The following is a 25,493-nucleotide window of genomic DNA, read 5'->3' as shown; positions in this document are numbered from 1 at the left end:
TAAAATTCGAATTTACTATTTACTTATCAAGCCTGGATTGTTAAGTTCCATAAAAGGCAGGAACCATGTCTTAGTTTATCATTACTTTCTCAGTGTCCTTCACACTGTGTGGCACATAGCAATTTATTGATATTTATTGAATTAATATATCATAGTAGGAGAAAAGGAGACTGAGAAGTAAAATTAAGAAAGAATGAGACTGCAGAAGCCAAGAGGGAAAATTTTAAGGAGAAAAAGGCCAAAATCTCTTGCCACTATGCTCTGACTTGAGTCTTCCTTATCTCTGCTTGGGCATCATTGATTTTACTGTCCTCTCCAAGTTAAGCCATCCACAGTTGCCCCAATTAATGGTTCTGCTATCCCAGTCATTCAGCACTCACTGGAGGAAATACTTTTGGAAAAGAACTCTTAAACTGGAGAGTAAGAGAAAAGTAATCAGAACAAAGAAAAATTAGAAAAAGTACCTCTTCTTTTGGAAAGTTACTCGATGTGCCCAAGCACTTTTAGAAGGATCACTATTTCTTTGGTGGTTAATCAACACATCTGAAGTAATCAAAATGGTGACTCACAGGCTAACTTCTCAAAAAAGACGAGATGGACACAGACATAACTTTAGTTGAACACGTAGTTGTTGCAATAGATAGTGTCAATTAGGAAGATATCTGTCCTAAAGAATTGGGTGATCTAGCTGAAGAAAGGTCAAATAGTAGCCTTTTGTTAAAATATCATTTGGGAAGAGAAGAGGGTTGCTTAAAACCAGAGTTAAAGGATTCAATATTGACACGTGAATGAATACTACACTGAATACTAAAACTGAAGTTTTAGCTGGGGAGAAGATATGGGTGGAAATGGTCAAGTTATTGTATCTACATAGTTACCAACAGTCCAAGACATAGGTGACAAGTTCAATAACTCTGCACCAACATGATTCCCTGGCCATTAGATCATTGAAACCTGTCTGGAAACTGACAGCACAAATGAGCACATTTTTAAAGTTACATCGTAATAACTATGTGAGTGGAGGTCAATGTTGCTATCCTCAGAGAGATGAAGAGTCTAAAGGTACACTTTGGCTTGAAAAACAAAATTATTTAGAGGGGATCAGTAGGTAGTTTTTGCCAAACTCCCAAAATTTATTGTTGGGAGTTTGGTAAAACTTTTAGATTTAAAATGCTTCCCAAACTCTAATCTTTGATGAAATCCTCATTCTTACGGTCTCAAGAACAGTTCAAAGTCTTCTAGTAAGTAGTCTTTAAAAAAAAAAAAATTCTTTGCAGGTATATATATATATATATTTTTTAATTTTTATTTATTTATGATAGGCACACAGTGAGAAAGAGAGAGGCAGAGACACAGGCAGAGGGAGAAGCAGGCTCCATGCACCGGGAGCCTGGCGTGGGATTCGATCCCGGGTCTCCAGGATCGCGCGCCCTGGGCCAAAGGCAGGGGCTAAACCGCTGTGCCACCCAGGGATCCCTGCAGGTATATTTTGATTATGTTCTCACTAGCCAGGTAAAAACATGAGAAGGCATATCCTTATAAGAGTTAATGCCAATCTCCAAATCCTAAGGATCTCTTTACAAAGGTATCAGAAGCCTAAAGTTAGTCATAGATGCTCAGGATACACTGCAGCCTATTTTATAATTATGGAACAGCACTCATCTTCAAATACTGCTCCACATTTGAAAATACTGATGAAATTATACATTGAGTTTGAATTCACTAAAAAGCACCAACAGGGAAACAAAACAGGCTTACTTGGAAAGTAAATTTGCTGATCAATAAACTGTGTCACTTAACAGTAGATATTATGTCCTGCTCATTTCTGTTCACTGGCCAAAGCCAGTATCTGGCATATATCAGGACTTGATCAATATTTGTTTAGTACAGTCTAATACTTTGTTGAAACAGTAAGCAAATGACCCTCACAAGAGAATATGCAGTTGATGATTTGCTACCATTATAGAGTCTATATAATTTTTTTCTCATCAAATTTCACTACAATCTAGGTGCCGTCAGTTTCAGGACTATTGCCAACCATGACTATTGTTAACAATATCTTATTTTGCTACTATTACTAAAACATGTTTTCATCTGAATGGCTTCCAAAAAGCAGTAGACGTCACAACAGAAAAACCAATTTGGACTCTTTTCACCAGAGAGCTGTGACCACTTCCCCCCTTTTTTACAGTCCAAAAATGGGATGGGCCATTGATATAACTCATCCAACAGAAATAACAGTGATGTCTAGGCTGGTGTCACACAGGGCTTTGCCAAAAGGAAAAGTTCAGAAACAGAAAATGTAAACAAATGCCATGAGACAGAGAAGGGTCTTGCAGTCTGGGAATTGGGAATATATAATCAAGCAGTCTTCAGCTTTAACTTACACAGCTAGGACTCATCAGATTTTTCTAAGGGATGTCATTTTAAACCTCTCATTTACTATTAACCTTAGTTTACTAAGATCCAGAAAAGGGGGACCCCTGGGTAGCTCAGCGGTTGAGTGTCTGCCTTCAGCTCAGGGTGTGATCCTGGGGTACCGGGATAGAGTCCTGCATCAGGCTCCCTGCATGGAGCCTGCTTCTCCCTCTGCTTATGTCTCTCTGCCTCTATGTATCTCATGAATAAATAAATAAAATATTTTTTAAAAATCCAGAAAAGGTATCTTCCATATATACTTCTTTAGAATGAGGAATACAAGGAATAAGATTTTGCCCAGCTCAAACTGGGACAGATGAGGAGAAACTTGGAAAAGAATGCCAATGGCCTCTGGGTTGATCAAATCCTGACAATCTGAATGGGAAAGTACTGAAACAAGTACTCCAAACTAGTTATTATTGAGGTCAATTTCTAAATCCAACAAGATCTGAAGAAAGAGTTGTAGCTCAAGTCTTGATAATATAGGGGGAAAGCTGATAAATCAAGAAAGATTCTGAATTCTTAGACTGGTCTTTACTTGGTATTGGGGTTTTTGACTGATGCAGGATTTAATCATTTCCCATAACAAAAACAAATCCTGGAAACAATCTATAATTCTAGTCCTAGGTAAGGAATATGTGTCCATTTTGTGCATCTCCTGTAATTACAGCATTGGCCTATAGTCAAAAGGTAGGAAATGCTATTGAAATGTTTTTGGAGATCTTCGACAGCACCATTTTGGGAAAGGATGTCAATGGCAATCACAAAGGCTATGATATCTTTGGTAGCTGAGTCTTAAAACATTCAAATTGAGGTAAACATTCTACTTTCTTAGACCAGCCCAAGATTCTGCCCTTTTGGTCCAATTGCCCACCCTTTCTACAACATCTCCAAAAGATGTCAATCCAACCACTGTTTGGACACTTCCAGCCAATTCCACAGTCGAACAGACGTTAAAGGCAGTGTGACTTCTTGTAACCTTTCACCTACTGGCCTTGGTTTTGATTGCCCAAGCCAAGCCACACAAATCATATCCATTTTCCACTTCACTTTTCTACTCATCTTCTACACATGTAAAGACAGTGGCATTATCTAACCTTAGTCTTCTTTCATTTCTTAAGTAACTACTTTTCTTATCTGTTGCTTTTATAATAAATTCCAGATGTTTTAATTCCACTTCCCTCCTCTAAATAAAAAACAAAACCAGGAGCACCTGGGTAGCTCAGTTGGTTGAGCTGCCAGACTCTTCATTTCAGCACAGGGTCATTAGATTGAGCCCCACACTTGGTGGGGAGTGTGCTTGAGATTCTCCCTTTCCCTCTGCCTCTTGCCCCTCTCCTGGCTCACATGTTTTTCCCTCTCTCTCAAATAAATACATTTAAAAACAAAAACAGGAGACGCCTGGGTGGCTGAGCGTCTGCCTTTGGATCAGGTCATAATCTTGGTGTCGGGTCCTGCATCAGGCTCCCCAGAGGGAGCCTGCTTCTCCCTCTGCCTGTGTCTCTGTCTTCCCTCCATGTCTCTCATGAATAAATAAACAATCTTAAAAACAAAACAAACACCAACCATCCCAAAACCCTCTTATATGTAATTTATACAACTGAATATAACTGAAATTCAGTCTAATACCATGCAGATGTCTGAATAGCATATAAATACAAAAATGTTACCTTCTTTAGCTAGAACTGTACAATGCAAGCTCTTTTCACCTTGTCATTCTCCAATAACATATAAATATGTACCCCATCTCTTTCCACCATCTCTATATGTGAATTCCTTAAACCCAATAAACGTTTTACCTATTTCTCTACTGAATGATACTTCTCTGCACACCCCAAAGACTGAGGCCATGGAATTCTATCACTACCCCAAACCCCAATGGAAGATTCTAGAGAATGCTATGTATTTCTTTTTTTGGCTATGACAGACAACATGACTTTCTCCCAAAGTTTCTCTTTATTTTTCAGAAATAAATTCAGATAACCAATCTCCTTTATGAAACCTGGTGTTTTCTAAGGGATTTTACTGTTAAGAATTTCAGATGCTATTGCTTTTAGCAAAATTAGAGCTGCAGCCTCCCTATCCATCAACCTGCCTCTAAAAGTTTTGTGATATATTACAAAAAAAATTATATCCTCTGTGTGTGGTGGGGGATTGAACAGAAAACAATTTTTCTCATAAGAAATGGCTTCTGAAGGGGCACCTGGGTGGCTCAGTCCGTTAGGTGTCCAACTCTTGATTTTGGCTCAGGTCATGATCTCAGAGTCATGAGTTCAAGCCCCACATTGGGGTCAAGCTCAGGGCAGAGTCTGCTTGAGATTCTCTCTCTTCCTCTGCCTCCCCCACACTCTGTGCTCTCTCCCTGCTCTCTAAAAAAAAAAAAAAAAAATAAATAAATAAATAAATAAATAAATAAATAAATAAATAAATGTTAAAAATGGCTTCTCAAATCATTTAGCTAGAAGAAATGCAATCTATTTTATTTTATTTTATTTTTTTTTTAATTTTTATTTATTTATGATAGTCACACACAGAGAGAGAGAGAGAGGCAGAGACACAGGCAGAGGGAGAAGCAGGCTCCATGCACTGGGAGCCCGACGTGGGACTCGATCCCGGGTCTCCAGGATCGCGCCCTGGGCCAAAGGCAGGCGATAAACCGCTGCACCACCCAGGGATCCCAAAGAAATGCAATCTATTTTAATAATAAAAAACACCAAGTTGAAGAAATGTTCCTATTTATGTTATTTTTCATTAACAGAACTTAACTCCTTGGGAGTAGACTACTGGGAGCAAATGACTATTCTTTTAATTTAAACATTTTAGATGAAAAGACAGACTAAATTTTTTCTAAACTGTTCTCTTATCATGATTCATTTCCTTGCTGCACAGATCTCTCATTCTTATTCCTTGGAAATCAAAACAGAAAGACAAAAATGTGTCCCCTCCTCCCAAAAAACCTCCAAATGTTAATTGGTTTAAAACAAACACCCACCCCCCCAAGCTTATCCTACAATGTACAAACACAAGAAACTGCTTGGTCAGGCAGTTTCACAGTCCCCACACCTACACTGAGTTTCCAATGGCATGTTTACATGCACGTTAATATGACTGACACTATCTACAGAAGATTATAAAATACATTTTCCACATATAGGAGAAAATGCAGCTGGATGAATTTATTTAAAAATTAAAATAGGTTCTCTCATTAATGAATAACTCAGACTGAATTTACAAAGCTAATTTTTTTAAGTTTCTTATATGCTTGGGTTTAAATGCAGGGCTTTTAATGCTCTTGTTTACTGTACGCCATTAGACATTTTTATTACTCTGCTTTTACACCTTGAATTATTGGTTGTATAACCTGTACCAGATAATTTGGGTAAATAGTGAGATAGGTTAGTTCCCAAAACAAATTTTCCATTTGTCTGAGCCACATCAAATCTATGTAAAAAAGTGCTTTGAAATGTTGGGACAGAACTAAGGGTAGGATGGTGGAGGAGGAACAAGGTCAATAAAAAGCTAATCCCATAACCTCTAAATATTACTATTTTCAGATGTGAACTCATTAATACACCAAATTCTTGAAAGGTAGCAACTAAGATCTTGCTTCGCTATTTTTATCCCACAGATCAAGTGAACAGAATCTAAGTAACACTACCCTTTGGATTACTTATCAGTTATGATAGTTTGCCAAATCAGTTGTTTAAATGTTGATTACACGGCTAAACAGGACAATCCAAAATAGCTGAGAAAAGACAGCACTGATCACCAAAATTTTAAGCAAAATGGCAAACAGGTGAGATTTGACTTCAGTGTTTTTCTCCTTTCCCTTTCTGCTACCCACAGGCTGTTTCTAGCTATCTCACCCAACTTCCCTCTTAAAAAGGCTCCCCAACAGGAACCTGACAAAATTGTAACTGATAAAGCATACCTTCTAGTATTCAGATTTTAAAATAAGGACAAATTAAAGCAAACAAATCAAGTAAAAGCAATGTCTGTGAACAAGGAAATTCTTCTTACACTTTCTCTCATTGTGCCTACTCCAAAAGACGGGTATCATTTTACATTTCGAAATTTTACATTTTCGAAAAACTATTTTAAATAATCATGTAATACAAAATGAAAAAAACAAGATTATTACAAGCATGAGAACCTACTCCCATTTTCAATCAGGATATAGTTAGAATCTCTTCTCCAAGTGAGAAGTATAAATGCTTTATGGAAATATACGGTCTCACCCCAGTTCTTCTAGATTCTTCAATTAAACTTAATACCTTTATATCACAAAGTCAATCTAGTAAATATTAAAGGAAAAGTAATTCAAACGATCTAAATCTCAGAATAAGGCGAGGTTGGCCCCAACTTTAATTCTAGGTCTAAGCTAAAGTACCTGCACTACCTTTTCCTCTCATCCTCCACTAGTATATGTAGCAGCCACGACCCACCCACACCCACCTTAAGTTAGATCTCAGTTCGCCCAAACGACTACTTGCAGTTCTAGACTCTCCAAAATCTTGCTAATGACTGACTACCCCGCTAAACCCGTTAACAATAATGTGTCAATGGCTAATTAAGCGACCCCGTAAATTACATCCTTGCATTTTACAAAGGCCTTTAAGCCCTTAACCCAAAGGACTGACAACAGTCATAGTGGAACTTGCAAGAAAGACAGATTTTGGAGATAATTGGCCTTTCAAATCACAAGGTCTAAGTTCCCTACTCTTTCTTGTGTATGGAAGCCTTTCTAGAGTAGCAAGACCGGAAGTTGGTACAGGTATTGTTGATACTAAACAAAGCAAAAAAAAAAAAAAAAAAAAAATTCCAGTTGAGTGGGGCACGCTCGCCCCCTAGCCCCATGTCCTCGCTCAGTCCCCAATCAACGAGAGCGGGGTGACCAGCAGCGGAGTCCGAGGCGGAAAGACGGGGGCAGAGTGTTTGGTTTCAGGCCCGAGAGCCGGGACGGGCAGGTGGGGTGCAGGGCGAGGCGAGGCGAGGCCGGCGTGGGTCCCGGTTACCTGCGGCGAAGTGGAGCGGGGTGGATTTCCTGCCAGCCGTGTCGCGGCTGTTCACCTTCTCCGGGGTCACTAGTCTCTTGACTCGCTCCACGTCCCCGTTGCGGCACGCCTCGAACAGCTCGCGGGCGCCTGGCTCCACGGCCTCGGCCGCCGCGCCAGCGCAGGCCGCGCCCCCGCCGGCGCAGCGGCGGCCCGACATGATCCTGGCCGCCGCCGCCGCCAGCAGCAGCGCGAGCAACCGCAGCAGGAGCCCCGGCCCTGCGAGCAAGAGGGCGAGGCCCCCTGAAGGAGACGCGCACAGGGCCCGGGCCGCTCGGCTCCCTGCTGTCACCGGGCTCGGCGCAGTCCCATGGCCGCGCCACCGCCCGGCCCTCGCTCGGCCCCGCGACCCCCGGCTGCCCCTCGGTGGCGGAGGCAGCGCGACCCCGCCGTTCCAGCCCTGAAGCGACGCGGCAGCGGAAGCTGGCAAGGCCCCTCCTGCCAGGTCCGCGGAGCCCTGGGAGGGCCGGTGACGTGGTGCCGCGCGTGCGCAGCGATCGGAGACCGGCCCGACCGATTTCCGCGCCGAGGCCGCGCGGAGGGGTTTGTGGGTAATGTGAGGCGAGGCTCTTCGGCGGCTGGAGGAGAAGGGGCTTCGTCCCACCGCCATCTTTGCAGTGGGTCAGGCTGAAGCCGGGTGGTTTTGTTTCGCTTTGTTAAGGCATGGATTTCCCGAGCTGAAATTCCTTACTGTTATTACCCTGAAAAGAGCCTTTGGAAGTGTCCCCGCGATCTGGCGTATTGCTTTGGAATTCTTAGTGTGGAAATCCATTTTTCAACTTTCACAATCCCTTTCCTGGGGGGGGGGGGGGGGGGGGGGGGGGGGTGGATTTCTTTCCCGTTTTCTTTCCTGTCTTTTCCCTTGCCTTGCAACTGCTATTCTGTTGTTTCTTGTGAGTCACATGTGGAAAACGAATGGGTTGTTTCCCACTTCGTGGGAAGTTTGGATGAGCTGCCCCAAGTTCATTTAAAGTAAGTTAGGAAAGTGATGAAAGTGTGTTCCGATTCTAAATTAATTGAGAGCGATGGTTCTGATACGTTACTCTTCCACAGTCATTAGCTCAGAACTTACGAACGGGCCCACGAGTGTATCAACATTGTACTGACTTGGCTGAGGTGTGGACACAGTGGGCATACGCATCGCAGACAAAGGTTAATAGTTTGCATTGATATATATTAATTTATATAATACTTACATATAATATACGAATTATATATAATTACATATTAATATATGTACACATATACACATATATAGGTCTGCATACGTATATAGACCATCAAAGAAAAGCGCACAGTTAATTGTCACGCTTAATGTAGTGATCCAGCTATTCCCTACTCCAGGCCCTGGCCTCAGGAAACTGCGTGAAAGTGAGGTATGGTTACATGAAATGACACATGTTGACCTTTGGCATGCTGACAAGCATTTTTCCCTTGTTGTCTTTAACTTCTTAACCTGTTTTTCAGGAAATTCAGTTTCTGTTTGGGAATGTTGACTCACTACTGTGCAAGAAGGTAGAGGATGTATGCTTTTAGGAACATTTTTGTACATATATAAGTTATATAATTATACATACATAATTATATATGTCGTGTAAATTTAAATTATATTGCATAAACTGAATATCCATGGGTGCATCTAACTAAGAACTAAAGCACCAATACTATTACATCTATCTTTTTCTTTTCCATTTCATCCATTTGCCAAATGTATTTCCAATTTTATTATTCCCTGTATACCAATTTGCCCTTGTTAAATCCTTTCTACTGTTTGGTTTTACTTGTTTTGGAGCTTTATAAAACTGTCAGTCTTTGTGGTCTTTTTTCACTTAAGTAGATATTTGTAAGTCTCATGAATTCGTTTTCATTGCTTTATAGAGTCGCCTTGTATGAATACATCACAAATTTTTTTACTGGCCACTTGGTTTGCTTCCAATTTTTGTCATTATGATCATTCTGTTTGTTTTTAAAGATTTTATTTATTTATTTGAGAGAGAGACAGCATGAGTGGGAGGTAGAGCAGAGGAGAGGACAGGAACAAGCAGACTCCCACTGAGCACAGAGCCCAACATGGGGCTTATCCCAGGACTTTTAAGATCATGACCTGAGCAAAAGTCAGATGCTTAACCCATGGAACCACCCAGGTGCCTCTATTATGATCATTCTATACATTCTCCTGGTACACATGTGCAAGAATTTAACGACACACTTTCAAACCTTTTTTTTTTTTTTTAATTTTTATTTATTTATGATAGTCACAGAGAGAGAAAGAGAGAGGCAGAGACACAGGCAGAGGGAGAAGCAGGCTCCATGCACCGGGAGCCCGACATGGGATTCGATCCCGGGTCTCCAGGATCGCGCCCTGGGCCAAAGGCAGGCGCCAAACCGCTGCGCCACCCAGGGATCCCTCAAACCTTTTAACCATTATCCATAGTGTAAGAAATGCAATTGTCTTCAGTAAACACACTCATATATATAAAACAAAAGTTTCACACTATAATAAAACAATATTCACTTCTCCAATGCTTAAAAAATGCTACTTGTGACTCTCACTAAATGGATTACAGAACTCACAAATGAGTGCTGACTCAGGGTTCGAAATGCACCAGAGGAATGGACTACCTAGGAATAGAATTACTGAGTCTCAGGGAAAATGAATGTTCATTTTACAAGATAATGCCAAATTGTTTTTCAAAAACATTGTTAATGATGCACACGCATGTATTTTTTACGTGCAGCATGTATTTTAATAATCAGCAGCATGTATTTTTTAAAAAATCTCTGTCCTTGTTAATTCTTGGTATTGCCAGATGAATTTTTCCAACAAATATAGTGGATGTAAATGGTATTTCAAAAAGGTCTTAGTTTGCACTTTTAAAAGTATTGAATGATCATTAGGACAATGCAAATCCTAAACCAAAATGTGATACTACTACACATCTATTAGGATGACTACTATCAAAAGAACAGAAAATAAAAAGTGCTGGTAAGGATGTGGAGAAATTCTGGAATACTTGTGTACAGTTGGTGGGTCTATAAAACGGTGCAGCTGCCATGGAAAACAGTATGGCATTTCCTAAAAATATTTAAAATCAGACTACCACATGATCCAGTAATCCCTCTTGCACATATACAAAAGGATTGAAAGCAGGATCTCTAAGAAATATTTGCACAGCCATGTTCATAGCAGCTTTATTCACAATAGTCAGGCGGATACAAATTAAATGTCCACAAGCAGATGAATGGATAAATGAAATCTGGTAGACATATACAATAGAATATTATTCCACTTTTAGGGGCACCTGGGTGGTTCAGTTGGGTGTCTGGCTTCAGCTTAGGTCTTGATCCTGGGATTCTGGGAGCAAGCCCCACACTGGGCTCCCTGCTCAGTGGGGAGCCTGCTTCTCCCTCTCCCTCTGCCACTCACTTCCCAGCTTGTGCTTTCTATCTCTCAAATAAATAAATAAAATCTTAAAAAAAAGGAATATCATTCCACTTTTTAAAAAGGAAGGAATTCCTGTCATATGCTGCAACATAGATGAAGCTTGAGGACAAGATGCTAAGTGAAATAAGCCAATTGCAAAAAGGACAAATACTGTATAATTCCACTTAAATAAAGTGTATTAGTTTGTTAAGACTGCCCTAATAAAATACCACAGAATGGGTATATATACTTCTATACCTTAACAAAAAATAAGTAGAAAATATAATTTTCTATTTATATTTTGGTCTACTCTGGACAATTTCAAACATACACAAAAATAAGGAGAATAGTATAATGAACTCCCCTGGAACCATTACCCAGCTTCAACGATTGTCACTATTTTGTCAGTCTTCTTTTATCTCTTCCTTTAATTGTAAAATAAACTATTTAAAATGATTTTTATTAACTTTAAAAAAACAAAATATCATGTGACTTTACCAGTAAATATTTAGGTATAAGTTTCCACTAATTAAAGATCTTGTTTTTGGGCAGCCCCGGTGGCTCAGCGGTTTAGCGCCGCCTTCAGCCCGGGTGTGATCCTGGAGACCCAGGATCAAGTCCCACATCAGGCTCCCTGCATGGAGCCTGCTTCTCCCTCTGCCTGTGTCTCTGCCTCTCTCTCTGTGCCTCTTATGAATAAATAGATAAAATCTTAAAAAAAAAGATCTTGTTTTTTTTAACTATAATTAATACCATTTAAACATATTAACCGGGATCCCTGGGTGGCGGAGCGGTTTGGCGCCTGCCTTTGGCCCAGGGCATAATCCTGGAGATCCGGGATCGAATCCCACATCGGGCTCCCGGTGCATGGAGCCTGCTTCTCCCTCTGCCTGTGTCTCTGCCTCCCTCTCTCTCTGTAACTATCATAAATTAAAAAAAAAAAAAAAGATAAACATATTAACCTAACCAAATTAATATCAACACCTTAACATCATCTAATATCCGGTCCATATTAAAATGTCTACAAGTATTTCAAAAATGTCTTTTTACAGTAGTTTGTTAAGCCATACTTAAAAAAACCCCACTTATGATTGCAGTAAAAGTAGGATGTACAAGTCCTATATGAAGGAAACAATAAAACTTTATTGAAATTCATTAAAGAAGACCTAAATAAACAGAAAGATATGCCACGTCCAAGGATGGAGGGGGGGAGGGACTAAATACTCTTAAATAGCAATTCTTCCCAAATTGACCTATAAATTCAATGCAAGTCTCAGCAAATTCCCAATAGGGTTTTGAAGGAACTCCCTATGCCAAAAAAATTTTTTTAAAGATTTTAAAAATTTATTCATGAGAGACACAGAGAGAAAGGCAGAGATACAGACAGAGGGAGAAGGAGGCTCCTTGCTGAGAGCCTGATGTGGAACTGGATCCCCGGACTTGGAATCACGCCCTGAGCCAAAGACAGACGCTCAACCACTTAGCCACCCAGGCATCCTGATGCCAAAATTTATATGGGAGACCAAATCTTAAAAAAAAGCAAGGAAGAGATTTGCCCTACGTGAAATTAAGACTTATTACCAAGTTGTATTATAGTATTAGAGGATGTGTTAAAATGTATTGGAGGAGGACTATCTAAATCAATCAATGGAATGACATACAGTCCAGCAATAGAATATGGAATATATGGAAGCTTGAAGTGTTATGTTGCAGGAGCTTGGGAATGAGACACCTACTGCAAAATGATTTAGTGAGGAAAATTTGGCTTGGTATTTAACTTGCTACCTAATGGGAACTGATTATATGCCTATTTACTTTTCATCTGAATTTCTCTAGATAAATAGGGATGGTATTTTGGCTTTTCAATTTCTATGGTAGTTTCAGCTATTTTATGTTCAAGACAAAAAAATTGTTTTGTTATTACTAAAGCTGATAGAAATACATCCCTATCTTATTTTGTAAAAAAAAAAAAAAAAAAAAAGAAAAAGAAAAAAGAATCTTTCATATTTTTTCTTTTCCCAAAATGTTTGTTGTTGAACATTTGAAAAATAGAGGTCAGCAAAAGGGAAAAATGTGTTAACAGAGGTAAACACGTATTTGTGTTAATGTTTGTGTCACAACTTGAGTTCCTTGGGAAGCTGAGTCTGAGATTACTGTGCAGGACCACTCTCATGAGTGGTCATGAGAAAAGAGGTGAAGGAAACAGGATTGGTTAGAGGGAGAAAGTTGAACTGAAATGCAGTCCCAATTAACTAACCTGATGACAAACTCTGGATCTGGGACAACCTTTCAAAATTATCTCACTTTGAGCAAAACAAAACAAAACAAAACAAACCCCACCCTCTTGAAATGGGCAATAAGAAAAGGTTACCTTTTATCATCTCTTCTATTTTTTTTTAATTTTTATTTATTTATGATAGTCACAGAGAGAGAGAGAGGCAGAGACACAGGCAGAGGAAGAAGCAGGCTCCATGCACCGGGAGCCCGACGTGGGATTCGATCCCGGGTCTCCAGGATCATGCCCTGGGCCAAAGGCAGGCGCCAAACCGCTGGGCCACCCAGGGATCCCTCATCTCTTCTATTTGAGACTATAATGGAGGTCCTGGACAGTCCAAAAAATGCAAGAAAAGGAAGAAACACATTAATCTCAGGTAACATGACTGTGTATGTATAAAATCCATAAGAGTTTATGAACTGTTAAAACTAAATTTAAGCAAGGCTGTAGGATACATAATCAAAATGTAAAAATCAACTTATATTTTTAACTACCAGCCACAAACAATAGCAAATAAAATTTAAAAAGAGAAAATCTACAATTGCATTAAAACATCAAATACTGGGACGCTTGGGTGGCTCAGCAGTTTGGTGCCTGCTTTCGGCCCAGGACCTGATCCTGGAGTCCTGGGATCGAGTCCCACATCAGGCTTCCCGCACGGATCCTGCTTCTCTCTCTGCCTGTGTCTCTGCCTCTCTCTCTCTGTGTCTCTCATGAATAAATAAATAAAATCTTTTTTAAAAAACCCATCAAATATCTAGCAATAAATATAATAAAAGGTGGCCAAGACTATCACACCAAAAAACTACAAATAGTTATTGAGATAAATTAAAGATGATCAAATTAATAGAAGTCAGAGAAGCTGAAAGAGCATCACAGAAAGTTGGAGGAATTGCAGGCCTCATTGCTATTACCACACCAACAAGATGAGCCACGAGATAAGTGACAATGTGCACGAGCTATAACAGTGCCTGCTCTGGAACATAAACATAAAAATTATGACTGTATCACCCTGCCATTCAAATCTCATAGGGTGGGAGGAAGTCTCCTGTTGCCCACTCTAACCCAAAACCATCAGGGAAAGGAATTCTGGAAGACATAGTTTTGCCTACCTAAATTGACACATCATAAAGCTACCACAGGTATTGATTTTTCCCAAGTTAACCTACTGACTTAACTGAATTCCAGTAACAATCCTAGCAGTTGTTTTTATTCCCCTATAGAAATTGATAAGTTGATTCTAAAATTTATTTGAAGATGCAAAGTACCAAGGATAGTCAATACAATCTTGAAGAAATGAGCAAGGCTAGAGATTTAGCATACCAGTTGTTGAGACTTGTTATGTTGTTATAATAATGAAGACCCAAGGAAAGACAAATAGACCAATGAAAGAGAACAGAAATTCCAGGAGGAAATATATATATATTATATATATTTTTATATATTATATATTTTTTATATATTTTATATATATTTTGTATATATTATGTATTTTATATATTTATATAATATTTTATATATATAAAAGAGGTATATATATCTATATATATATAGTTACCTCTTTTATGACAAAGATAAAACTACAATACAGTACTGAAATGATGGCTTTTTATTTTATTTATTTATTTATTTTTAATGATGGCTTTTTAATTTACTTTTTAGAAAACTTATTATTTTTTTAAGGTTTTTAAAATTTATTTAAGTAATCTCTACACCCCACGTGGGACTTGAACTCATGACCTCAAGATCGAGAGTTGCATGCTCCTCCAACTGAGCCAGGCAAGTGGTCCAAAAGATTTTAAATTTTTTTTTTTTTTTTGTGATAGTCACACAGAGAGAGAGAAGCAGAGACACAGGCAGAGGGAGAAGCAGGCTCCATGCACCGGGAGCCCGATGTGGGTGGGATTCGATCCCGGGTCTCCAGGATCGCGCCCTGGGCCAAAGGCAGGCGCCAAACCGCTGCGCCACCCAGGGATCCCTTAAATTATTTTTAAGTAATCTCTACACCCAACATAGCACTAGAACTTACAGCCCTGAGATCAAGAGTCACATGCTCTACCAGCTGAGCCATCCAGGGGCACCATGATGTTCTTTTTAATAAATGATGCTGTTGTCACTTAAAGAAAAGGGGGGGGGAGGTGTTGCCCTTGTCTCACACCTCACACAAAATGCAACTGCAGGTGCACTGGATTTAAATACAAATGGTTAAATAATAAAACTCTAAGAAGAAAGCATAGAGTAATATATTCATGAACTTAGAATAAACAAACGTTTTTAAAAAAATATTTTATTTATTTAGAAAGCACATGTGAGTGGAGGAGGGGCAAAGGGAGAGGGAGAGAAAGAATCTCAAGTGGATTCCACACTGAATGCAGAGCCCAATGTGGGGCTCGATCCCATGACCCTGAGATCATGACCTGAACCAAAATCAAGAGTCAGATGCTCAACTAACTGAGCCACCCAGGCACCCCTGGAATAAGCAAAAATTTAAAAACAGAACCCAAAGAACGAAAAAAAAATAAAAAAAAAAAGAATGTGCTAACATAAAGGAAAAAATTGGTAAATTAGACTTTGCTCATCAAAAATACCATTAAGAGAGTAAAAAGTCAAGCCACAGAGTGGGAAATGATAGTAATGTCTGACCACTGACTTGAAAAGCCTCAGATACATAAAGAAGTCCTATAAATTAATTTTAAAAAGATACAACAGGTGATAAGAAATGACCAAAAGACTGGAACATTCTTAATAAGCATATAGACAATTTCATTAGTTTTCAAGGAAATGCAATTTAAAACCACTGTGATATATCACTACTTATCCATCAGAAAGGCTAAAATATAAAAGACTGACAATACCAAATGCTGGGGAGGAAATAGAACAATAGAACTCATGTCTTGCTGGTAGGAGTGTAGATAAGTACAACCATTTCAGAAAACTGGCTTTGTTTATCAAAGCTGAACATATGAGAATCCCATGAAGCAGCAATCTCACCCATTCTAGGTATATACCCACCCCAAGAAATGCATACACACTTTGATCCAAGGTATATTTATGAATTTCATAGAAGCAGTATTCATAATAGTTCCAACCTGGAAATAACACAAGCATCCATTAATAATAGAATGAATAAAAAGTTGTGATATGCATCAGTGAAAACAGCATGAATGAGTCTCACAAACACCATGGGAAGCAACAGAAGCAAGAAGATTCATATGAGCTTCAAAAAGAGGCAAAAGTTGGGCAGCCTGGGTGGCTCAGTGGCTTAGCGCCACCTTGAGCCCAGGGTGTGATCGTGGAGACTCGGATCTGGATGGAGTCCCATGTCTGGCTCCCTGCATGGAGCCTGCTTCTCCCTCTGCCTGTGTTGTCTCTGCCTGTGTCTCTGCCTTTCTCTCTCTGTGTCTCTCATGAATAAATAAATAAAATCTTAAAAAAAAAAAGAGGCAAAAATCATGTATGCTATTAGAAGTCAGGATAATGGTCACCATTGTGGGGAAGTGACCAGGAAGGAGCACAAATAGGCTTCTGAGTGGCTGGTCGTGTTCTAATTCTTGATCTAGGTGCTGATTACTTGGGTGTAACCAAACAAATAGCAAATGAAATTTAAAAAGCTAAAATATCCAACTGTACAAAAAAATTTACATTCATTTTACTTTGTGAAAATTTAACTATATGCTTGTGATTTGTGTACTTTTCTTTGGTTATGTTATACTTCAATAAAAAGTTTACTGAGAAACTATCAACCAACCAATCCTCCCTTAAACAAGGTGCTCAATTTTTTTTTCAATTCAAAAGCATGTGTGTGGGAAGGGGCAGAGGGAGAGAATCTTCAAGGAGACTCCCTATTGAGTGTGTGTGTGGGGGGGGGGGGGCGGGCAGGGAGGAGGCTTGATCCCATCACCCTTGAGATCATGACCTGAGCCAAAATCAAAAGTTAGATGCTAAAAAAAAAAAAAAAAAAAAAAAGTTAGATGCTTAACCAACTGAACCACCCAGGAGCCCCTCAACAGATTATATTTTAACTTAAAAATACTTTTATCACCTGGTGAAAAGATGCAAAACAAATGCCAACTATTAATAGCAATAGTCAGTCGCTTTCCCCAAATACTGTATGCAACTTTTATAATTAACAGTACCTTTTGATTTGAGAATATGAACAATTACAAGAGATAATTAAAAAAAAGATTTTATTTATTTGACAGAGAATGAGAGAGAGAGAAAAAGCACACAAGCAGGGGGAGCAGCAGAGGCAGAGAGAGAGGAAGGAGCAGGTTCCCCGCTGAGCAGGGAGCCCAATATGAGGTCTCGATCCCAGGACCCTGGGATAATGACCTGGGCCAAAGGCAGACACTTAATTGATTGAGCCACCCAGGCACCCAAGATATAATTTTTATATATGTCTTTCAGTCTTTCTTTGGAGTGAAACTCCTTATTTCTTTACAAAATTTTTCAGATATTGTTTAAGGCAACAAACTTGCAATGAATAGTAAATAAGTCCTAGAGATCTAATGCACAACACAATGAATATAAACAACTATATTGTTTAATCATTATCAAATTTGCTTAGAGACTAGAACTTAATTATTCCAATTACTAAAAAGAAATGAATATGTAACATGATAGAGGTGCTAATTATTGCTACAATCATATTACAATATATGAATGTAACAGATTAACTTGTTGATGCCTTAAATTGACACAGTTATAGGTCAAATATATTTCAACCAAAAAAGGAAAAAACAAGAAAAAATTTCAACTTAAAACAGTTTATCTTCTATTTTCAAAAAGCACATTACATTTTTAAAAGATTTTATTTATTTATTCATTTAGAGAGTGTGCTAGCCAGGGGAGGGGCAGAAGGAGAGGGGGCAAAAGAGAATCTCAAGCAGACTTTGGGCTGAGCACAGAGCTCAATGCAGGGCTCCATCTCACGACCCTGAGACCACAACCTGAGCCAAAATCAAGTCAGGTGCTTAACTGACTGAACCAACCAGCTGCCCAATAGCACATTACATTTTTAAACATTTATTGACTTTTCCCAAAGTGGGGACTAAAAAGTGGAATCAGGGTGCCTGGGTGGCTCAGTGGTTGAGCATCTGCCTTTAGCTCAGGTCATGATCCTGCGGTCCTGGGATCCAGTCCCTCATGGGGCTCCCCGCAGGGAGCCTGCTTCTCCCTCTGCTATGTCTCTGCCTCTCTCTGTGTGTCTCTCATGAATAAATAAATAAGATCTTTAAAAAAAAAGTGGAATCATAGATAGAAGCTTTGAGTAAGTCTACTAAATGGCTGCATGTATACCTACCTCTGTGAAATGTAGGCTTTAAAACTTGAAATTGCCACCAGCTGGCATAGCTCTTCCAGTTCTTGGTAAAGACAGCCATCTAGTGGAAATAGTTCTACTGAGTTTTAAAGACTGGCAGAGAGGATGAATATGATGAGCCTTTAGTCCAACTGCAAACCACAATGTTGGTTCAAGGCATTAAAAAGAAATTTTTAAAAATACAGTATTTGTTTGCTTTCAGATTTTATGTGCAGGTCTCAAAGTGAAGTGAGAGGCAGGTTGTGGATAGGGAAAGAAACTGGTGCTTTGCATTAATAGATGGAAAAGAGAGAATAAGTGCTTTACAGCCAGCTGTAATGTAGGAACTTCAGTTAGCTGGTAACCATCGACCTAATTAGAGTTCTAGGATAAGTATTCCTTTTTAAAAAAAAATTATTTGAGAGAGAGAGAGGGAACACAAAGGGAGAGGGAGAAGTAGATTCCTTGCTGAGCAGGGAGCCCAACATGGGGTTCAATCCCAGGACCCTGAGATCATGACCTGAGCTGAAGGCAGATGTTTAACCAACTGAGCCACCCAGGAACCCCAAGGATAAGTATTCCTTTAAACTGATGGTTTAAATAGCTAAAGCAATATGTCACCTATACTAAAGAAGAAGAAGGAAGATAAGGAGACAAGAAGAAATAAGAAAAAAACCCCAAGCAAACCAAAAAAGCAAAACCAAATGCACCCAAAGGCTCCAACTCTGAGAAGGAATGGTGCAAAGCAGGATCTGATTTAGGGGTGAGAAGACCTGAGTTAGATCTGCTTCTGGTGCGTACAATCTATATGACCCTGTTCATTTTACTTATTCAAATTACAGTTTTCTTGTTTTTAAAAATAGCATGGTATTGTAACAACACATATCTATGAAGAGAATGACTCTCTCCTTCTGGTTCTTGCTGGAAACCTTGGATGCTAGCTGTGAATCAGTGGTATGCAGAAGCACAGAGTAAAACACTCTCTCATCATAACTTATCAATCTGTATTTCTCTAATTTTGATGTCCATGGACCACTTGATGGATTTTTAGAGCATATATAAATCATCAGTTTTAGGTTTAAAATCTATTAGCACTTAAAAAAGGTAAAGCATGGGGATCCCTGGGTGGCGCAGCGGTTTGGCGCCTGCCTTTGGCCCAGGGCGCGATCCTGGAGACCCGGGATCGAATCCCACATCGGGCTCCCGGTGCATGGAGCCTGCTTCTCCCTCTGCCTGTTGTGTCTCTGCCTCTCTCTCTCTCTCTCTCTGTATGACTATCATAAAAAAAAAAAAAAGGTAAAGCATATTAAAATTAATAATAATACTCTGACAGGTTTGATCATGGATGACTTGAACTGTAGTTCAGGTTTTATGTAGATGTTTTCTTACTCTTTATTTTCTTCTAAATTAGAAAATGCTAATTCACAATAATAAGTCATTAGAAATGGAAACAAATGTTTGCACACTTCGTCAGATAGCTTTGGATTTTTGGATTGAATACAGAATCAAAAGTGTGGGGAGATTTTTCTCTGAACAGCACATTTGGTTCTCAGTCAGATGCTAATGTTTCAAGTGTTTCAAACATTTGAATATCTAATAATCCGCTCCTTGGTTGTATGTGGCTCTAAGAAATATTTCTTGATATCTTGTTGCAGCATCTGGTTGCAGTTTTAAAATATACCCTTTATATACCATAGATTTCTTTCTTTGAAGAGTGAAGAGAATCAAGTCTTGGCAGAGTGAAATTCTTGATTATTGAATCATTTCACTACAACTCACTTTTCTTATGAAATATCAGTATTTTAACCTCAGCATTATAAACATCATGGTATGTGGAATATAAGAAACACTGCATAGGCTCATAGGGGACAGGAGGGAAAACTGAATGGGAAGAAATCAGAGAAGAAGACAAACCATGAGAGACTCTTAAATATGGGAAACAAACTGAGGGTGGATGGAGGAGAGAAGGGGGTGGGGGGTTGAGGTAACTGGGTGATAGGCATTATGGGGGAAAGTGATGTGATGAGCACTGGGTGTTATATAAGACTGATGAATCACTGACCTCTACATCTGGAAGTAATGATGTACTATATGTTGGCTAATTGCATTTAAATAAAAAAAAAATCATGGAATTTTTAACCTTAAAATAAGAGGTTCCGATAGTCAAGATATAGGTATGTTTCTAAGATCTGCAGGTTAAGGAAGCCATTTGAAATCTTTGAAAAAAATTTTTAATTTAAATTCAATTTAATTAAGATAAACTGTATTATTAGCATCTTTATCCATTATTCAATTGATATATATGTATATACATATATATATGATATATATATATATACACCATATCTTATTTAGCTTCAGAGGTAGAATTTTATATATATGTAAAACACCTTCTTTATTCATTATTCAGTTGATAGGCACTTGGGCTATTTCCACAGTTTGGCTATTGTAGATAATACTGCTACAAACATCAGGATGCATGTAACCCTTTGAATTGAATTACTAATTTTGTATTCTTTGGGAAAATACCTAGTAGTACAATTGCTGAATAGGGATCATAGGGTAGTTCAGTTACTGGATCATAGGGTAGTTCTATTTTTACCTTTTTGAGGAAACTCCATACTGTTTTCCACAATGGCCATACCAGTTTGCAAGAAATAGTTTTTTTTTTTTTTTTTAAGATTTTATTTATTTGTTTATTCATGAGAGACAGAGAGGCAGAGACATAGGCAGAGGGAGGGACTCAATCCCTATCCGAGATAACGGGATCACGCCCTGAGCCAAAGGCAGATACTCAATCGCTGAGCCACCCAGGCATCCCAAGAAATAGCTTTTTTTTTTTTTAAGATTTTATTTATTTATTCATGGCAGAGCGAGAGAGGCAGAGACACAGGCAGAGGGAGAAGCAGGCTCCATACAGGAAGCCTGATTTGGGACTCGATCTTAGGACTCCAGGATCACGCCCTGGACAAAGGCAGATGCTCAACTGCTAAGCCACCCAGGGATCCCAGAAATAGTTATTTTTAATAGCACATGATTTCTATTACTTTCAGTTGCTTTTATAAGATTATGGATTTTGATAGAACCTCCAATATTAGGAATGAGTCTAAGAGATCATTTACTCCATATTTATTTTGAAAATGAATTCTCTTTTCACTGGGCAAACTGTAAATGGCAAAAATATAAAGCATTAGTACTTTTTCAGGGTAACTTCTACTTTCCAAGAATTAATTTTTAAAAACTTTTATTCCAAATCACTAAATTTTGGTTTGTTAATTTTTCACTAAAGCTGACTTTTAATGTAGTAGTAGTTTTTGCTTAAAAAAACAAGAGATAGCCTTATTAAAACAGGTGGGTGGAAATCTTTCTATACACCATTTTATTATGATGCAGCCAAATGACTTTTTAGAGTAACATTTAAAATCTTTACATTTCTATTCTTAAAATAAATAAAGAAACGAATTTATTATGTTCCTAGGTTCGTTTCCCTAACTGGTTCAATTACCTAGCTACTCTAGGGTCTTTAGGTTTGCTCATGGCTGTGTCAGCAGTCTCATATCATAGCCCTGTGCATACCTATCTTTCCTCACAATGCTTTGCTTGTAATATACATCAGAATAGCTCTTCTTTTTTGCAACTATAAAGGGATTTTTCTATTAGTCTCATTCTCAAAGACCAAGATCTTAGCTTCCCTCTTGAGGCAGAAACTAAAAAAGAGCTCATGGGTCTATAAAACATTTCTACAGTATTTTTTTTTTCTTTTAAAAATCAGGAAATGGTTTTTCAACCTTTAGCGAAAACTAGGATTAAAAAAAAAACCAACTCTACTTCTACTTCTGACTATTCCCTTCCATGAGCATCTATAATCTTCTTTAGGTAAACTTGCCCTGGGTATGTTACCTCGACTGGATGATTTAATATGATAATGATGTCAATAATCTACAACTTGATACATAAATTCAATGTAATCTCAATGAAAATTTCAGTTGGATATTTTTTCAGAGGAATTTAATAAATGTTTTAAATTATAGGGGAGAATAAAGATCTGTAAAAGTAGCTAAGACAAGAATAAAAAAGGAGAGTAAAAAACAGACTCTTCCTTTGAGATACAAGGACACATTACAAACTTTAATAATAACAACAGTGTAGTATTGGCACAAGAATAAACAGACCAAAAGAACATAACTGAGAGATCATAGACACATGTATACTGAGAATTAAATATGTAATGAAGGTGATGCCATAAATCAATGTGAAAAAAAGATTTTATTAGCAGTGGCGTTGGGAAAATTGGCTCAGTACATGAAGAAAAATAAAACTGGATTCCTACCTAAGGTCACATACAAAGTTAGATTCTGGATGGCTGAAAGACTGAAATGAGGAAGGTAAGTTACAAAGCTAATAGAAGAACACTTAAGAGAGTGTTATTTATATCCCAGGGTCAAGGGAAGACTTAACAAAAATCCAAAAGCAGAGATCATAAGACAAAGATATTACATCAAAATTAACAATCACCACAAAGGATATTGTGGACAAAATTAATCTATGACATAATGAGAATATATTTTCAAATTTTAAAACTGACAAGGAATTAATATTTATTTATTTTTTAAAAAAGATTTTATTTATTCATGGGAGACATACACAGAGAGAGAGAGAGGCACAGACACAGGCATAGGGAGAAGCAGGCTCCATGAAGGGAGCCTGATGTGGGACTTGATCCTGGGTCTCCAGGATCACGCCCTGGGCCAAAGGCAGTGCTAAACCGCTGAGACATCCGGGCTGCCCCATGAATTAATATTTAAATCCAAAGAACTCCTACAAATCAACAAGCAAAAGATAATAATTCTAATAGGAAAATGTGCAAAGGATATGGACACAAATTGCCTAATTTACAGTATAGAAAACTCCAACAAGTACATGAAGAAATGGATCAGTAACCGAGAAATGCAAATTAAAACAATGAGATAATCAGTTTTCATCTCTTAAAAAGCTATGTCATGCCAGTTGAATGTTACAGAAATTCCCAGGTACTGCTGGTACTGTTAGACAGGTGTTACCCAGCAGTACTTGATAAGATTAGAGGTTAATAGCAAGTATAATATATTTGTATACTAGTACATAGCATATAGTTATATTGCTAGTATATAGCAGTTCTGCTTTTGGGTATATACCTCAAAGAAATCTCACACAGGTAAATGTGGGAACTCATATAAAAATGTTCACCTCAGCATTATTGTGGTGGTAGGCAGTTGGATGCTGTCTTGAGTGTCCACTGCTGGGAAAGTGGTTAGGTAAAATATGGCAGTTGCACACCATGGAAACAGGCAATAATTAGAAATGGCTAAGGGGATTTTATATATTTTATTTTTTTAGGATTTTACTCATTTATTCATGAGAGACACACAGAGAAAAGCAGAGACATAGGCAGAGGGAGAAGCAGGCTCTCTGTGAGGAGCCGAATGCAGGACTTGATCCCAGGACCCCAGGATAACCACCTGAGCCAAAGGCAGATGCTTGACCACTGAGCCATCCATGTACCCCCTAAGGAGATTCTAGATTTACACATGGTAGTAGAGATGAACTTAAAAGCATAGTGCAGAGTGACAAAAATAAGAAATGAAAAGATACAGAGTGACACTATTTAAATAAAATTATCTTTCTACAAAACAATATATTTTGCAAGTACACTTAACGAACAAAAAGATACCCATTCAACTCATTGGCATGGAGGCCTCTCCGGAGATGAAAGAGAAAGGCATGAAGAATGGGAATGAAAGGGAATAAATAAATTAAATAAGAGTGAGGCCTTGCAGAGACCAATGATGATAATGGACTGTGAAGAGTATGATTAACTTTTTTTTAAGAATATGATTAACTTAACCATGGAGCATCCACCGCACCCTCCCATCTCCACAGATAAAACAAACAAACAAACAAACAAACAAAACTGCACCCTTTCATCATGTATTTGCTTTGCACATATATCTAATCTCTTCAGATAAAATTGTTCCAAGCAAGTTTGGGCATACCTGATTTAAAAAGCCTCACTTTTGAAAAGGACCTGTGAGAGACTAGTTCACAGAAGTTTTACATTTTTCCCAAACTATAATAATAACAAAAAACTCCTCCAAGCCCCAAAAATAAACAGGATAAGGAATAGAATGAGATATATTACATCATACTGTTTATATAAATTAAAATTATGTGCACACAAAACAATATCTTTTGCAATAACACCTGTAAACAAAGATATTCATTTAACTTATGACCATAGAGGAGTGGAAGGGATGCTTACATACATCCCTACTGGCTCATAATAGTAAGCATAGAAGTTTGAAGATGAATAAGGATTTGAAGGAAATTGATTAGATTCTAGGCACTGAACTAGGTATTTCATATGTATTTTCTCATTTAATCCTCACAATAGTTCTGTGAAGTGGGTTATTATCTTTATTTTACAAATGAAGAAAACTGAAACCCAGAAAAGGTAATATCACAGCAACTGAGTGGTAGGATTGGGACTCAATCCAAGGAAAGGTTAATAAAACGGTTTAGGAAATTTTTAGGAGAAGGTTAATAAAAATTATGGATATGCTTGAATTTGTTTGACCTAGTCTTCACACTAGACACCAAGCCTTAAATAATAGGATGTTGGTAGAAGTTATTTACTGTTTATTTGGCTTGATATATCAAATTATATCCCTCTAAGACCCTAGAGAAAAACAAAGCCCAGAATGAGAGTAACTTAACCTGTAATTAGAAGCTTTTATTTTTTCGATTTTCCTAGCTATGTGGTATTTTTCCATGACCTTTAAAAACATACTTGTTATTCTTTAACTGTGTTAAAAATAGAAAAAACCAGTGGTTTGGTATGTACATATCATGCTGCAATCAAAGAGATCTCACTCGCCAGCTAGTTACTCATTAAGTAGAGCATATGATAATCAGATATTTGACACTGGAATTGGCTAAAATTGAAGCTGGAGCTCTGGATTGCCTATTAAACTCATGCCATTGAAT

The 25,493-nt window shown here is 38.2% G+C and overlaps 1 protein-coding gene and 1 pseudogene across 1 annotated transcript in view; one reads left to right on the top strand and one right to left on the bottom strand.

The window, feature by feature from the left end:
- The window catches only part of TNKS2 (tankyrase 2), a 68,686-nt gene extending 61,039 nt beyond the window's left edge, over positions 1–7,647 (bottom strand). Inside the window, exon 1 of the mRNA XM_038578184.1 lies at positions 7,434–7,647. Within this exon, the coding sequence (XP_038434112.1) occupies positions 7,434–7,632 (199 nt within the window). The 5' untranslated portion in view covers positions 7,633–7,647. The remainder of the gene's footprint in view (positions 1–7,433) is intronic.
- A 135-nt stretch (positions 7,648–7,782) lies between these two features.
- Positions 7,783–25,493, top strand: part of LOC100682991 — a 30,719-nt pseudogene continuing 13,008 nt past the window's right edge.

This window comes from Canis lupus, chromosome 28 (genome assembly GCF_011100685.1).
Source record: "Canis lupus familiaris isolate Mischka breed German Shepherd chromosome 28, alternate assembly UU_Cfam_GSD_1.0, whole genome shotgun sequence".
Classification (NCBI taxonomy): Eukaryota; Metazoa; Chordata; class Mammalia; order Carnivora; family Canidae; genus Canis; species Canis lupus.
Note: the sequence above shows the minus strand (reverse complement) of the source record. Positions and strands in the feature narration are given on the sequence as shown.